Source organism: Sinohyriopsis cumingii, chromosome 4 (genome assembly GCF_028554795.1).
Source record: "Sinohyriopsis cumingii isolate HCF-2022 chromosome 4, ASM2855479v2, whole genome shotgun sequence".
Classification (NCBI taxonomy): Eukaryota; Metazoa; Mollusca; class Bivalvia; order Unionida; family Unionidae; genus Sinohyriopsis; species Sinohyriopsis cumingii.
Genome location: NC_142964.1, coordinates 64,187,445 through 64,203,762, shown reverse-complemented (window position 1 = coordinate 64,203,762; position 16,318 = coordinate 64,187,445). Strand labels below are relative to the sequence as shown.

At 34.6% G+C, this 16,318-nt stretch overlaps 1 protein-coding gene across 3 annotated transcripts in view; it reads right to left on the bottom strand.

The window, feature by feature from the left end:
- Positions 1-423: 423 nt before the first annotated feature.
- The window catches only part of LOC149801333 (heterogeneous nuclear ribonucleoprotein K-like), a 56,245-nt gene continuing 40,350 nt past the window's right edge, over positions 424-16,318 (bottom strand). For 2 of the 3 annotated variants that reach the window (XM_089955382.1, XM_089955383.1), the window contains 6 exons: positions 15,819-15,865; positions 14,804-14,844; positions 12,481-12,555; positions 8,768-8,937; positions 5,458-5,546; positions 424-1,807 (listed from right to left, as the gene is read on the bottom strand). In XM_089955382.1, the coding sequence (XP_089811508.1) occupies positions 5,501-5,546; positions 8,768-8,937; positions 12,481-12,555; positions 14,804-14,844; positions 15,819-15,865 (379 nt within the window). In that variant the 3' untranslated portion in view covers positions 424-1,807; positions 5,458-5,500. The remainder of the gene's footprint in view (positions 1,808-5,457; positions 5,547-8,767; positions 8,938-12,480; positions 12,556-14,803; positions 14,845-15,818; positions 15,866-16,318) is intronic. The other variant, XM_089955384.1, reaches the window with a different exon arrangement.

The window sequence follows — 16,318 nt, the reverse complement described above, 5'->3', positions numbered from 1 at the left end:
TCATTCCATATGCCAGGCATGTGCATCTTCCTCCAGTGCACAGACTCGACAATCTCTTCTTAAAGCCACACCCTATGATGTAAATAAGCGGACAACAGACCGGATCTGGCCTGTGGGTTACATGCCCGCCATAAGCTTCTCTAGTCTTTGACCAGTAGAGCTTAAAAACAAACAGGATTATGATATGTAGCTCACACAGGCCAACTTCAGACTGAACAGAGTCTGACTTGCAGAACATTTAAATGTACTTAACCAACAATGTGCAAGACTGTGAACACAAAACTAGGATGGACAAAAGGACACTGGCATTAAAATTTCCCTTTCCCTTTCAAATTGGAGCATTAAGAAGTAATGAAGATTGGTTTTTTTTTTGTTTTTTTTGCAGATCAACAGAAAGAAAAGAAAAAAACATCAACATATCAGTCACTTAGTGGCATGTTTATTCCATAATAAACACATTTATCAACTACATATAATTTTCCTCTTTATAATTTTTAATGAAGTTATTAAGTACCACATTGCCTAACAAATCATCTTTTATAAGGTTAATACTATTATGACAGATTTTAAATTAAAAAGAAACTGTACAAATGTCGACTTTCAAGTATAAAATTAACTGATCTAAAATCAACTAAGAACAGACATTAAAAAAATATTTAAATGATGGACACAACAAGATTTTAGGACACATTACAATGCTGTCAGAAAACAGGAAGACTTGTAACCAATGGTAATGAAGATTACAAACAAATATGGGGAAAACAGATCATCTACCATCAAACCATTGTCCAGTATTTGAATGTTGCATGTTGGTAATGGAGATTACAAAGCAAGTGCAATATGGAGTAGTTTCATGGTCTTCAACCTGAGTGACAATGAATTTGCTGCTAAACAATGGACACAACTGCTTAACTGATAAATACAACCAGCTTTCTGTAATGAATTTTACCACTTCAGAGAATTTCAATTGCTAGTATTTTTAAAATTTGCATGAATCTGGAAATGCATTTTTAAAAAATATAAAAACACTATCATACTTCGTTTTTTATATTTGTTGGGTAGGGTTCATCACCATATTTTTGCACATGCTATTCATGATGGAGATATATTTTTGAAGCAATACATGTATAGTTTTTTGTATGTAATGATGTTCATCAACCCCAATTTGAGTCATGATTATCCGTGTATTAATTCCACTCTAAATATTTCATAAAAATGCTCCTTCACAATACACATCATTTGTCTGCTATAAATTCCTTTGACAATGCAATGGAGGAAATGAAAAACCTATGATTACTGTTTCATTTCATTAGTTACTAATGACAAGATGAAGAAAAAAAAATGGTATTTAGCTAAGAAATTATACAATGGTTAAAAGTTCAATGGTAGTTCTACCAAGTTCCTACATAATGTTCTACTATCCTAAAGTCAAAGCATTAAGTTTGTAAACTCGGATCAGTTAGCAAATAGATGCATGAAAATTTGCATAAAAACTCAGAAACTCTGCAAATACCATGCACATGCCTAACCAACAAAATGAACTCTTTTATGAAGCCTTTTGTATTTTTGCCTGTAACCGACCCTCATTTTTTGGGGGTCAAATAGTATTTGCTAAATATTTGTTCTTATTAAAAGCTGATAAGTCTTCTATTTCCAGAACAAAACTAACAGTCTACACATTTTTAACATATATTTACAATCTTCTTGCAGCAGGACCTGGATGATAATGAAATCAGAAATTCCCAGAAATGTACAAAACATTTAATCGGTTCTCTTCCTCTAATATTTTCCGGAGTATTTCTTCACACTGAAAAAGACAACAAAAATATACTTATATTGCAGACAATTATTAGAATATTTATATTTATGTGAACTATCCATCAAATTTTAAAGTGTTCTGTCACATGTACTGTCTTGCCTTCCTATCACACTTTCATGTGAACCCATTGCACCCCATATGAGGAGACTTTAACAATCTTAACACCTGTGCTGCGTTTATCCCCGCTACCTTTATCTTGCCATCAATTGCTGCAGGCCAGAAAATAAATAAGGGAGTTGAATCAAAAATGGATAATGTGACTGGGAAGGAAATGATGCTAAATGTCTGCGGCATTATGCACCAGTGCTTGACAACACTATAACTGCCACACTGCAGACATAGTAGCAATATGACTGAAAAAAATGTTAAAGCTATGTATAAAAAAATTCAAATCACCAATAAAATCCAAAATGGAAATAAATTTTTCATGGTCCTTACAACACATGATTATATTCTGAGGAAAAGATAAAACCTAATCTCATGTGAGACACAAAGACTCGTCATAACACAAGTGCATATCAAGTTTCTCACATCTCTGAATATTCATGGGTGTGTTCTTTTATAAAATATATGCTGGTACCAACTGGCCATAAAATAATAATCAAATATTTCAAAGTTCATTAAATTTGCACAGGTTAAAAATCATACATTCCTCTTACAAAGAACAAATGTAACGGTAGAATTTTTTTCAATACAAAACTATTATTGACATCATATGTTTTTTGCAACAGAAATCAAGTGCAGCCAATTTCTTGTAGGCCATGCAAAGAGTTCAAACTTTTCCTTGATATTATCATTTTTCTTGACTGTGACAATTAAGATAGCAATTTTTCTTTAGCAGGAGACAAAAGCCTCAATCATATCATTTCACCCCCTCCCCCCCCAGCCAAGTTGTACCAAAGACTTATAAAAATGGTACTAACAGTTGCCTCGCTAGGCGCTCAGCAATAAGAGGTTAGTGTCAGGATAATGTGACTAGGTCGGGCATAATGCTAAATGTCTGCAGCATGCCCCAGTGCTAGACATCACTATAAACTGCCACACTGCAGATATCATAGCTATATGACTGAAAAATTGTTAAAGCTGCGGTAACAATTCAAATTACACACACTTACTCACATCCAAGGCATCAAGTTTATGGCACTATAATACACTTATGCATCAAGGACTCCATAATGTAATGATGATGTCTTTAACACTGAGTTTCAACTCAAACTTTAACACCAGGTTAATCCCAAACTTTAGGATGTAAATGGATGCAACGACTCTTGGATGCAAAACTGGATGGACACATAGATGACAAAGTTATTGCTTTGAGTGTTTGTCATGGTGGACTGGACAAAAATTATTTTGCAATTATAGTGTATAAATTTCTTCACATTAAAAAGAATTATCTAATTAAACTGCTATAATTACTTTAATTTAAAATAGCAATTACTGACAGAAATAAAATGGATGACAAATGCTGGGTCATAACATAAACTCACTTGGCCTTATGATAGGTGAACTGAAGATGGTGAGCACTTCCCTTGCATAAACCCCTGCCTCTCCTTAATTTACCCCTACCCTATGATGAAGAGGACGCTATGGCCAAGAGAAGGACGTAACTTGGGTAAAAATAAAGAGTACAATGATTGGTAAACATGCCATCCTCTGATGGTGGCCATAACAGATACAAAGTTTCACAGCAATCCACAGAAATCTGCCAGTGCAGTTCCACTCAAAAAATTCTGTCATACACTTGTATCCAACTGAAATTTGAAAGGGCAACAACTCTTACCAATATCAAAAGAGCAAAAAGATCCTACTGCATCTTTAAATGATGACCATACTATGTATAAAATTTCATCGAAAAATTTCACATGATTTTGATTTACACTCCATTCAGCTGCACAAGAAGGAAAATGTACAAACTTGCATAACAATCCAATAGGCTACAAGACAATAGGACAATCCATCTAATACTGGGGGACTAGTGCTCTGTTGAGATTTCAAGATAATGCTTTGACCAACAAACAGGGAGAAATAACCTTTAAAAAAGTGCAGAAGCAAACTGATTTGTCAAAGGTGATGACCACATTATTTACCAGGCTTTATGGCAATACATCATAAACTGAGAACTAGTTAAGACAACTAGTTTGTGGAAGACAGAAGGACAGATGGATGGGCAGGAGAATTTCTATATACTGTGTCTTTTTAACAATGGCATTTTCTCTACGATTCATTTAATTAACAATGCAAGCTTCTTTTCAAATGCAAGAATACAGATTTTTATTTAAACCTTGGTAAATACAAAGATTATTATATGACTTCTCATTTTGCTTTGTTCTAAGAGGTTAAATCACCAAAGATGTTTGCTAACAGATTTTATTATATGACTCCGGGCTTTATTAAAATGACGTTTGGTTCAGTAAACCTTCAGAAGGGTCTTTGCTAAAATGTTAAATTATCCTCACATGCACATGTGAGGGTGATAAAAGATTTCTATAGCTCAAGTAACAGCTCTTTTGGGTCGGTGTTGTATATTCACAATAATCAATTTTGCTGACAGAGTCAAACTCTTATCTGCCTGTTCTTTTATTCGTCTGTCCTTTCATCTGTATATCCTTTGTTGTGTGTGTACATTTTGTTTTAACTATTCTGGAAATAGTTTCTGAAAATTTTCCATTAGTTTATTTGCATGATTTTGAAAATCAAATTCAGATCTGTTTTACTTCAACTTTCTCCAGCAGTTCAAGCTTCGATGAGCATCCTCTCATTATGGCAAAAGAACATGAGGAAAAATAAGTCATATAATAAAACAAGCACATACTTTTGATTAAGGATGATACATAGATTTATCAGCCTCAGAATAATGACGTTAACATGTAGTCTCACTGAATACTCTTTTTCAAGGGTTGATAAATCCCATTATCAACGGAAATAAAAAGTCCAATAAAACAGAAATCTCACATGCACATGTGAAGGTGACGAGTCCCAAGACTCGCCTGACAATTTTGGCAGTCTATGAAGTGACATTGCCTATGACATCATAGACAGGATGACTTCAAAGACTGCTAATAACAACGCAAATGTTCTGCTTAGAGGTAACCATGCTCAAGTATGTATCACACAACACTCATGACTGATTTTTCTATCACCTGTCAATCTGTTGTCCATTTGTCTCGCCTTCTGCCTATCTTTTTAATTTCATTTGACAGCAATGATTTAGCAACGAAAATTACCATGAAGAAAAAAAAACTGAACACGTGCTCCGCATAATTATTTTTAGGATCTTTTTCTTTTGCTATTATTCCATTCAATTCATATTTGCATCTATTTGATTAACAAAAAGGCTGCATTTTGTTTAACTTTTCCTATGCAATTTAATTTGGTACACATTTGAAACCGTATGGAGTGCTGCCTTTGAACTATAAGAGCAGAAAATACTCAAGGAAATTAAAAGTCATATAATAAAACAATTACTGACTTTTGATTTCAGTTAGTACAAGGATTTATCAACCCCAGAAAAATTTATATTCACCTTTACCTATAGCCTCAGTAAATATCCCATTCTGGGATTGATATATCCTTGTATGAACCAATTCAAAAATCAATAATTGTATATTAGCATCTAATATAATGAACTAAAAGCTTACTTTCTGTCGAACCTTTCCTATGCAATTTCATTTGGTATTGACTTCAAACTTCATCGTGTGTTGTCTTAGAACTATAAGTGCGGGAAATACTGAAGGAAATTGAAAGTCATATAATAAAACAATTACCAACTTCTGATTCTGGTTGATACAAGGGTTTATCAATCCAAGAAAAACTATATTCACCTCAGCTTACAGCCTCAATGAATACCATTTTTCTGGGATAGATAAATCCTTGCATCAACCTCATCAAAAGTCAATAATTGTGTATTATTGTATGTTGATATATATGCTCAAAGAGCAATACATATAAAACAATCTATACAAAAAATATTTGGCACACATAAGTCATTAACATTTAAGAAACATCAATGCATTTTGTCATGCTTCAACGACAATGAAAACTGCCTCTTCACAAGAAATCTTTCTTGATAGATACCTACTACCTTAATGGTGCTAAATCCCATTTACATTTTTTAAGATTGAGGAATACTCTGGCATCTCTTATCATTAATGAGTAATTTTTGTTTTCATTCTTTCTGTGTGCTCACTGAATCGTGTCTTGGTCTCACTTAAAAGTAGGATATAACTTGCAGAATTATATGTCTTCTTAAAACATAAGCACCCTCCAATAACAAATTTACTATTACAAATTCAAGATAAATAATGAATTTGTTTAAAAAAATCCACATAAGAATGAGAAATTTTAAAAAAATATACCAAAATATCACCAAGTACAGTAAAACTGTGATGCATTCAACACCCTGGAATGGTTGAACTCATTCAGTCATCTATAATAGTTTTAAGACTTGCCGACTTTATCTTCAGATTTCTCTGATTCACTTGGTCCGTTGGAGGTTCAAAGTTTAGAGTTTTGTTTTTTTACAGATCATGTACAAAATATTTTACAGCCTGGACATCTATGCCTGTAATTATGATGTACCTTCAGTGGAATGGAGTACTGCTGTTGATGTAGGAGTAGAGATATTAGTAGCAGGAGGAGTATATGCTGCTATAATATTTGGAGTTAGTAAGCTGCAAGGCACACTCCCAGTCATGGAAGATAGTGATTTATTGTTAAATCAATGTACAACAACAAAATCACTAGTCTTCCAGACCAGGAGCCAAAGGTTAATAAAGCATATTGATCCGCCACCATTCAAGGGTCAGTTGTTGGCTAAAGGGAGAGTATAGGTGGTATATCCATCACCATGCTGGTCTGTTTTTAAGAGAGTAACATATATAGAGCTTTTTGCTAGTGGTGTTGGCATGCAAAGATGACCTTTTTGAATAATTTGTCTTTTTCTTTACTTCCATCTGACACCAGTCCCCAACCCAAACTGATGTTTGATTTATTATTCTTTCTTCATACATTCTTCCAAAAAAAGAAACCAGGACAAATTTTCAAAATTTGTTTTCATCTTGAAGAATGCAGAAAAATCAAGGTGGCAACATATTTTTCTTTTGTGTGCACCACAGTAATCTTGTAAGTGTATCCCATGACACAACATTTAATAATTTTCTTCATAAATAAATAAAAGTTTGCAATCATTACAATTTGATGGCTGGAGAGAGTTTGGACATTTGCTGTTTGTGACGTAATAGAAACATGTCAAAACTTTTCAGTGTGCATCTTAAAGTTCAAGACTAAACTTGAAATTGATCAAATGTAACAAAATATTAAATTTCCTCTAATCATATAACTCGCTTTTAGCCTTTAAGAAAAACCAATTCCATCAGTGACATTCATGCCTGATCAAGATTTCACCCCTGCCCTCAAACTTTCAACATTTGAAGAAAAAATATGCTTACCAAACGTTAATAACTTAAAGCGACAATAATTTGACTCCACTACAGTGCAGAAAGCCAATGTTGCTACTCCCGTTAAAATGTCCAAATCTGCAACTTCCTTGCCAAAAGCTCTATACATGCACACAAAAAATCCATCACCAATCGTGCTCCTGATTGATGAATATTTTGTACATAAAAATACTGTTGAAATGTCTGAAAAAATCTTGGATGAATATCATGCTATTATTCGAAGCCCAGCTATAAGAGAATAAAATGAGTTAGTATTCAGTGAAACAGTGACATTTCTTTTTAAAACTTTCCCTCTTTCTGTGCAAGCATGCTAATTTATATAGAACTGTGAATACAATTTCTTTTATAAGCTTTTCATTAACGGAGATAGCCATTAAACAAATCAATACATTGTTTCTGCCTTTTTCTTCGTCTTTCATATTTTTGGGGCAGGTGGAATGTCTCCACACCATAATTTTGGTTTACATCCCTTTTATAATGCTTGTTATGAAGAATCCGTCACACACTGAACAATACAATGACTCTTCCAGCAGTATGAAATTTCCTCTTTGTAAAATTTGATTTTTCCTTCTTCTAAATGGCAAATATATTCTGACATAATATGTAGATTTTCACCTGATCAGCAGTCTTTTTAATAGTCTTTTCTTTGGAAAAAAACTTGGTATTTCTCCATCCTTGCATACTTTAAAATCTAAGGTCTCTTACAGAAGAGAATGTCACTGTCTTACTGTCTCATGCATGAAAAGCTTTGATTCTGATTCCTGGTTATATTCTGGATTAACTTGCAGTCTAGTCCCATTCCGTCAACTTCCATATCTCCAATCATTACAATTTACTGCAGGTATTTCCAAATTATAGTGAAACTCCTTTACCCTGGAAACTTCAGTTTATACCGTTTTTCAGAATTGTTTTTCAGAATAATTAACAATCAAACTAAATAACAGATTGTTTATGCAAAAAATAAAGTAATTATTTTTAAAAAACTTGTATAGATGAGTGATAATTGGATAAGGAGTCCCAATTAATGGGGCTTCACTGTTTTCGTTTATCCAATAATCAAGTTTATGGAAATTTATCACATACCCAATTTAATCTCACATTATTTACTCTCGTATTCAATACAGATCTTCATTTTGTTCATTTCCAAAGCATATATAAAAAGCGTAATTATTTACGTATTTTCATAAATTACATGCTGATTCAATGAGCCAAACTTTCACATATATTTTGAAATGTCATTCACACTATATAACAAAAAATACTTGTAATTCATTAATCAGGGTATGTCATAAATATAAAATGTTTTGCTCCAAGGGGGGTAAGAACTCGTTTGATATGGCATTTAAACAGGGCCTTGACATATACCAATGCCAAATCAAACTTGTTATTTCTGCGGACTTGAAGCAAAACATAAATGCATTACTGTACATGGAAAGCACCAGACTGAGCATCTAGACCGTATTTCAATTTTGAAAATATTGTAGTTGCACACCTCATCTGAAGAAGATACTGTGCATTCTGTATTTGTTCCTCAGTTCCAGTGATGGTGATAATGCGATCGTTGGACCCTGGCAGAGCTTCATCAATCACGATCTGTGCATTAGACTGTCGCCGAATTTCAGATATTCTTGAGCCACCTTTACCAATAATTGCTCCAGCAAGCTGTAAATTGAATAGATCACATAATTTATTGGAAACTTTGCAAAAAAAACTAAATTCACACAAATATTAGTATTATTAACTGTAGTTCAAGTTTCCTCCGACTCTTGCCACCCCATCAGAGTGCACTGCCTAACGAAAAGTTACAATTTTTGCAGATGCTTACTAACCAGCCTAGCAAACTTTAATGACCTTTCATCGAGATATACCTGCATGAAACTGATAGGAATACGATTTATTTTCTCAGAAATTGCGAGTATAGCATTGGTTATATCTTTAATCCTCTGAGACTAGCCGAAACTATAGCATCAATGAAATTTTACCTGTCTAGACAAATCTTGCAAACTACATGTCAATGACATCAGAAGTCCAATAGTCATGTGATATCAACAATAAACCATTTCCAAAGTTGTTGTATATAGAATTAGAAAATATTATTTAAAAGTCATGTAATGTTTGTACATAAATATAATGCACACTTAATTTTTAACATTTATTCTGAGAACAATGACCAGAAACCTGTTGGTTTTGCAGCAAGGTAAAGAAAACCAGATTCATCCGGTACTAATTATGTGTCAGTGATGTATTTTGCTGGTATTGTGTGACTACCACATTGACCTGTGCTCTTGGCATGGTGAATCTGGTTTTTTCCAAGTTGCTGCAACATTGACAGATTTCTGGTCATTGTTTTCAGAATAAATATATTTCGAAGTTCATGTTCTTTCATTTTTCTATAAATATTATTTGACTTTCATTGATATGTACGATATATTTTCTTACAGCAACAGCAGAATTGGTTTATTGTTGATATCATGTGACTTCTTAAACCAGACATGATTTTGGTCTTCCATTAAAAAACCTGAAAAACTTTTAAGGGGGGTTTGGGTTCCTCCCCTAATGGGGTTTCAAGGGGCAGCACCCAAGAGCACCGAAGGCCCCAGACCAAAAATGCATTTTACACTCATAAAAAATCTGCTCCTGGTACAACTTATGATTCATAAAATAAACAAAAATAATCATTTGGAAAACTAATAAAACTTACCAAAAATGTTCAACTTGACTTCAATAATTTCACAATAGTTTTAGTCACATGAATTTGTTCTCCAATACTATTTATGCTGAAGTTATTTCTTTTGCATGTCAGTGCTCACATTGTAATTAAGTCACAATATTTTGTCAATTTTAGCAGCAAATAAATACTTCCCTCTGCTCATAACAAATCTGTAAAATAAACACCCAAGTACATCAATATATACAAATAATCCCATACATTCACTTGTCATTTTCACCAATGGACACAACCCTATGATATGCCAGTTGAGCTCTTTTTGGAGTTTTGGCAAAGTTTTCTTTAGCCTTCCTTTTTGAAACCTCTGACTTTTTGGGCTCAATGTGCAATCATTTATTTTCCTTCTCAATGACAGCCTTTTTCCTTTCAAGCTGGTGCCTGTATTGGCGACATGCAGTGTGCATATTCTGACAGAGGGCTAAATCTGTTCTCTCTTGCAAGAAATCGTTCTTCTTAATTAATTGTACTTTTTCCAGATGCCTCCAGATCTTCCATTTTTCCGTATGCAGCTTCTTTTGTAGGTGCGATCCCAAACTCTTCCAACCGCAATTACCATAATTCAGATCTTTCTCTCAACAACTCAGGATGCCATGTTTGGCAAGCATGCTTCTTCTTTCCATTGCCATCAGTTTCCATTACACGAAGGTTCATTTGATGAATTTAAACCTTTGACCAATCAGAATACTCTTTACGAGAGTCGTGTGCTAACTAATATATGGAACAAATAATTAAAAGGGTCATTGTGGAACAGGACTGGACAGACTTTTTAAAAACTGGCTCAGAGATGATATAAAAAAATGGACTATTATCAAGAAAAATCTGACTATGTCCAGAGAAAAGAGGAATTCCATTTTAAAACAGAAAAAACATGTCTGTTAAACCTTTATTGACATGTAGGTTGCACAATTTGTGTAGTCATTTGTGTAGTCATGTGACTCGGAATGCCAATGGCGAGTTCCAGGTTAAGTTTCATCAACACTATAGTTTCAACTAGTCTGCTGTCAGTGGATTAAAGATATAACAAATGCTATACTCGCAATTTCTGAGAAAATAAATCATATTCCTTTCAATTTGATGCAGTTATATCTCAATGAAAGATTGTTAAAGTTTGCTAGGCCAGTTAGTAAGCGGCTACCCTATGCCGACACTAAATGGTGCCAGCAAATTCCAATGTTTCAATAGGCAGTGGACTCTGATCCTATACCCCAACATAAATGTCCAAATATCAAAAATGTCGTGGCAAGGGTCAGAGGAAACTCAGACTTTATTAACAGAAACATTAGCTTTTATTAATATGAATTCATTTCTTTTTGTGGGTAATAATATTCACGATTCTGGGAAGAAAAAAATCTTTGTGGGTACTTGCACATGGATTGGGAAAGAAGGCCCATGTGTTCCCACAAAAAAGAATTGTTGCCTTTTTTACTGAAAATTTTTACACTAAAATTATAATATAAAAGCTATGGAACAAATCACAAACTTTATATCCCGGGTATTAAATTCATTAGTCACAAAAATTAAATGATACACTTCCTATGATAAAGAAATTCATAATTACAATACAATTGAAAAACGACAATTTCCCCTCCCTTTGCAAATTTTTATTTGTCAATCCTTGACAAGCAAAATTATTCTGAAAATCACCCAAGGGATCACTCACTACCTGCTGAGGGATGAAAAATCTTTCTTTCTACCCTAACACAAGGCAACAATTGCTACTTAACAAATACTACATTTCACTTGACAAATTGAATTTGATTTCCAAGTAATAATGCAGTGTTGGATAGTACACTGGACTCTCTGGGTTGTGAGTTTAAATCCAGCCAAGGATTGATGCAAGGCTTTTTCCCTGCACTCTCATGTTCCAATATGCCATTAAACATCAACCAATCAGACTCAAGTAACAAAATGTACAAACACCCCCCCCCTCAAGTGCTACTGGGCAGATTGCAGGGTTCATGACAATAAAAACTTTCAAAAGCTTGAATGCAGACGTTGTTCGAAGAGCAAAAGCTACTGCTTTATGTCAGAATGCTCATGTCAGTGAGGCAACAAAGATTACACCTGACCTAGCTCTTCTCAACATAAAGCCTAACGCCAAATTTGGTTTCAATCCATTTATGTCAAACAGGATAAAATTTTGCCTGAAAAGGGTGAAAACTAAACATATAGGCTTTCACCAAATGTTTTTTCAATCCATCTAGTTCCTTCAAAAGTTCTAGCACACACACATATCATAAACTGAAACGCAAAAATCTTAAGACCACATGGTCATAATTCCACTGTTTTGCCTGAAAACAGTGAAAACTGAAATGAACCAAGTGATTATTAAACCTGTCCTTAAAAAAAAAAAAAAAAATGGGGGAGAAGGTGATGATAATAGTGGAAGTCACTCATGCGACACAACACAAAGGTAACACAATATGCACCCTCCAAATACGAGAGAGAGAGAGAGAGAGAGAGAGAGAGAGACTCACATCTTTAGGTATGGTTACTTGGGTGTTTGAGGTTGGATCATTTCCAAACATCATTCCTTGTTGGCCCATTCCACCCTAGAAACAAGTGAAAGAAAACAAAAATGCTTGTAGAACACAATCATCCAAACATTTAAGACAAAAATAAGAAATAAACAATGTTGACCAAAGTGACCTACCTGGCCAGGAGAGTGATTAAGTCCTTACAGAAAAAAGCATAACCCTGTGAGAAAATTGTACAAGAAAACAGGCTAAAAAACCTCAACTCTATGATGAAAGGCAGTAATCAGAGACTATTGATGACACATATACAACTCGTAATTTAAACAGGAAAAATTTCATGGAGTGAACACGAGAACATATATTTAAAAACAGTTATAAATCTTGAAAATTTCCAAGGTTATACTTTGTACTGATGAAGAAAAAAATATTCTTTACAGCCTGTTAAGATCATTTTGTATCAAGTAAGAGGAATGAGGCAAATAGTCAAATTCTCTACAATTTTGATATTTGCCATCACACATCCTCATCTTAGCTCACTAATATAAAAAATAAATGAAAGAAAACTTTTTGAAGAATATTACATTGATCCATTTTTTTACTAGAGTAAGTACTGCTTTTTAAAGTGCATCTAACTGAACAACAAAATCTGTAGTTGCAGACTTTACTGGCAGATTAGGATCTGCACAATTAAAATAAGTAAAGCAGACATGAGAACCCATATTGTCAAGCCTGCCTATAATTTAGCTAGAAACCCGTTTTATTGTTGTTGTTCTTTGTTGGTGAACCAAACTGACTTCTGCAATACTGACCTGTCAACATTATTTACACCTGCACCAACCTAGTCTGAGCCCACATTATAGTTGCATGCACAACAGTGCATCCACATTCTTTCCTAGGACCCTTACTAATGAAGGATATCAGAGCAGGATATCTAATAGTGATGGAGAAGAAAACGACAATACCCCTCATTCACCACCTTGTTGAAGGACTTAACCTCTTGTACCAGCCTGGTGGGAAGGGTTAGGAGATCCTACGAAGGTAGATGAACCATACCTTCTGATCACTGGCAAATTCATGAGAATATTCTAACAGGGATAACACATATTCAAAATGATGGGAGGCTGCAGGACTATTCGAACCAGAACAATAATCTCCTTTGGAGAAGTCCCGGTAGTAGGTAAACTGTGAAGTCCCATGAATACACACAGGGAGGGACTGGAATGCCTCTCAATCAAAATGTTTCTCGTTCCCCTAGACTTCCTAGGGGAATAGGGTCTGATTCTCCTTCTGAGATGATCCCTCCTGAGCAACAGGTGGTAGTTTCTGTCCCTCAACGCTTATAGTGCTAAAGGACCATACAGAGGCCATCCATGGTAATGCAGAATGAGGACTAAGTTCCCTCTCTTGAAGGGGTTAAAAGACCATTGACCAGTGTTCTGTATCATGTGACAGTTGCCCAGTACATTGCATCATCTAGGAGTGGGGTGAGGTGGAGCACAATCTGTCCCCTCTGGGGCTAAGTCTTTTTTATGCTTAGGCAAGTGATGTGTGCTGTGGGCCATGCACTTGACCCTAGCTTTGGGGCAAAAGACCTTTTTGAGAGCAGCTGTATGTTTCCCAGAAGATGTACTCTCTTCATCAGGACAGATGCTGCTCCTCCTTTAATTCAGTGGCAGGCACTCTATCCCTATCTCTCTTTGGGAAGGTGCTGTCCCTCCATATCTGACTGGGGTGGGGGTGTGGTGGATGGTTAGACAGAGTGTACCATTTAATATCTTGGGATTGAGTATGTTCCCTCCCTCCCCTCCCTATAACAAAAGATGGAGAGACTCAGAAATCAGTGTTATGGGCTTATCACATGGAGTCTGGTTCATCAAGCACTGAGGATTCTACCATAGTGGAAAGCATAAGCTAAACAACATTAACAGTAACATCTTAACTGACATTAAACTTTCAGCTCAATTAAAGGAAACTTCAACAATGACCTCGTTGTGTTGTATTCACCTCAGATGTATACGCATGCCAAATGATCACTTCATCGAGTTTCCACCAAGGCTGGCTTGAAAAAAAGCAAAAGACCCTGATCTGCAAGCACATTACGTTACAGGATATCCAGATCTCTGTTGTCTGCATTTAGGTGCACATTACATGTAGGTGAAAACAGTATAATGATTTTAAGATGCTAATCAGGAAACAGTTACTTATGTAATTCAGTCTTTTATTTACATGACACTCAGTTTAATCCAACACTTTTGACAGAACAAGCTGCATCAAATAAGTAAAGAGTCCACATTTATCTTCATCTATGCAATGTAAAACATACCATATTGTCATCCATGAAGTCCATGCCACCACCAAAACTATCTGCAAAAGAATAAAATGAAGAAAAAAAATGCTATTAATTTAAGAAGAAAAACCAGATTCCTCACAAAGCTTGGTCTTCACTTAATGTTATAATGTTGCCATGATATGTTAATGTCATTACGTCTTGCCACAGCACTGTATTCTCAGATTCAGTGCAACATCGACAAAAAAATACAGATTGGTGCAAAGTCAATCACTTTGCAACAATGTAATACAGGGCAATAATACAGAGTGGCATACTTAACACAATCAAACTGTATCCTTAGAACTGGCACATTTCAATCAATGTATGTTTATTTAAATATAATATAGCTACTATCTACAGTCGGCAATGGTCAAGTGGAAAAAAATGGATGTTGAATTGAATGCCAAACTTTATCGATCTTAAACAGTACAATCATGATAGTGCATTCATCTTTGTAATGATACAACTTCGCTTCACAATAACATTACTACTACATGCTTACACATTCAAGACATTAATTTCAGGCATACAAAAACTGTACTACAGTTACAACTGAATGCAGAAACCAACATACAAGCTACAATACTTTTAAAAACTTTAAAAAATGATGCTGACATTAAGTTCACTGAAAAATACACAACCTGTACTCTCTACTGTTAACCCAAGACAAGACAAAAATTACATTTAAAGAAAGGCTCCACAAAAATTAAGAATGAACAATTAGGTCAAGGTAAACAAGGATGCTCACAGAGAATACAATACCATCTGATATTTTAATTGCATATTTATTGAATTTATTGTGAATTCCCTCTTTTTTTTATTAAATTAATTTGTGGCTGCAGTAAAAGGAGTTTAAAGAGTTCAAAGAATAACTTTTGTGGTATCAAAAAAGGTACCTTTCCACATTTATGAATTTACTAAGTGCCAGAAATGTCTTTTTCTGCAAACCAAGAAAATGTTTACCATAAAATAAAAACAAGTTGTATTTCAAAGGGACTTTCCAACTTACCTCCACCACGACCACCAAAACCACCACCTCCACTACTCATGGTACTTCTGCAGATAAAAATATAAAAAAATGAGTCAAGTAACAAAAATGCTGGTATTTCTTAAGCACTGCACTAATGTCCTATGCTAATAAAATGATGCTGACCACATATGCCATTAAAATGATGTTGCCAACATATTATGCTATTAAAATGATGTGGACAACTCATTTAAATTAAATGTACATCAGGGCCGTTCCATTAAAACATACATGGGACCCAGGGAAGGCACTTTAAAAGTGGGTTACTTACCCATAGAAGCAATGTAGAAATTTCTTATCATTATAATTTGAACTCCGTGAAATACAAGTACCACAATATATATTTTTAAAAAACTACCTTCCCTGGGTACCATGCATGTTTAAATGGAACAGCCCTTAAATGCAGGGTTCAAAATCTAGAAGAATTTAACATATTGCCAATTAAGATTGAAATCTATCTTTATCACATGATTTCTGCAAAT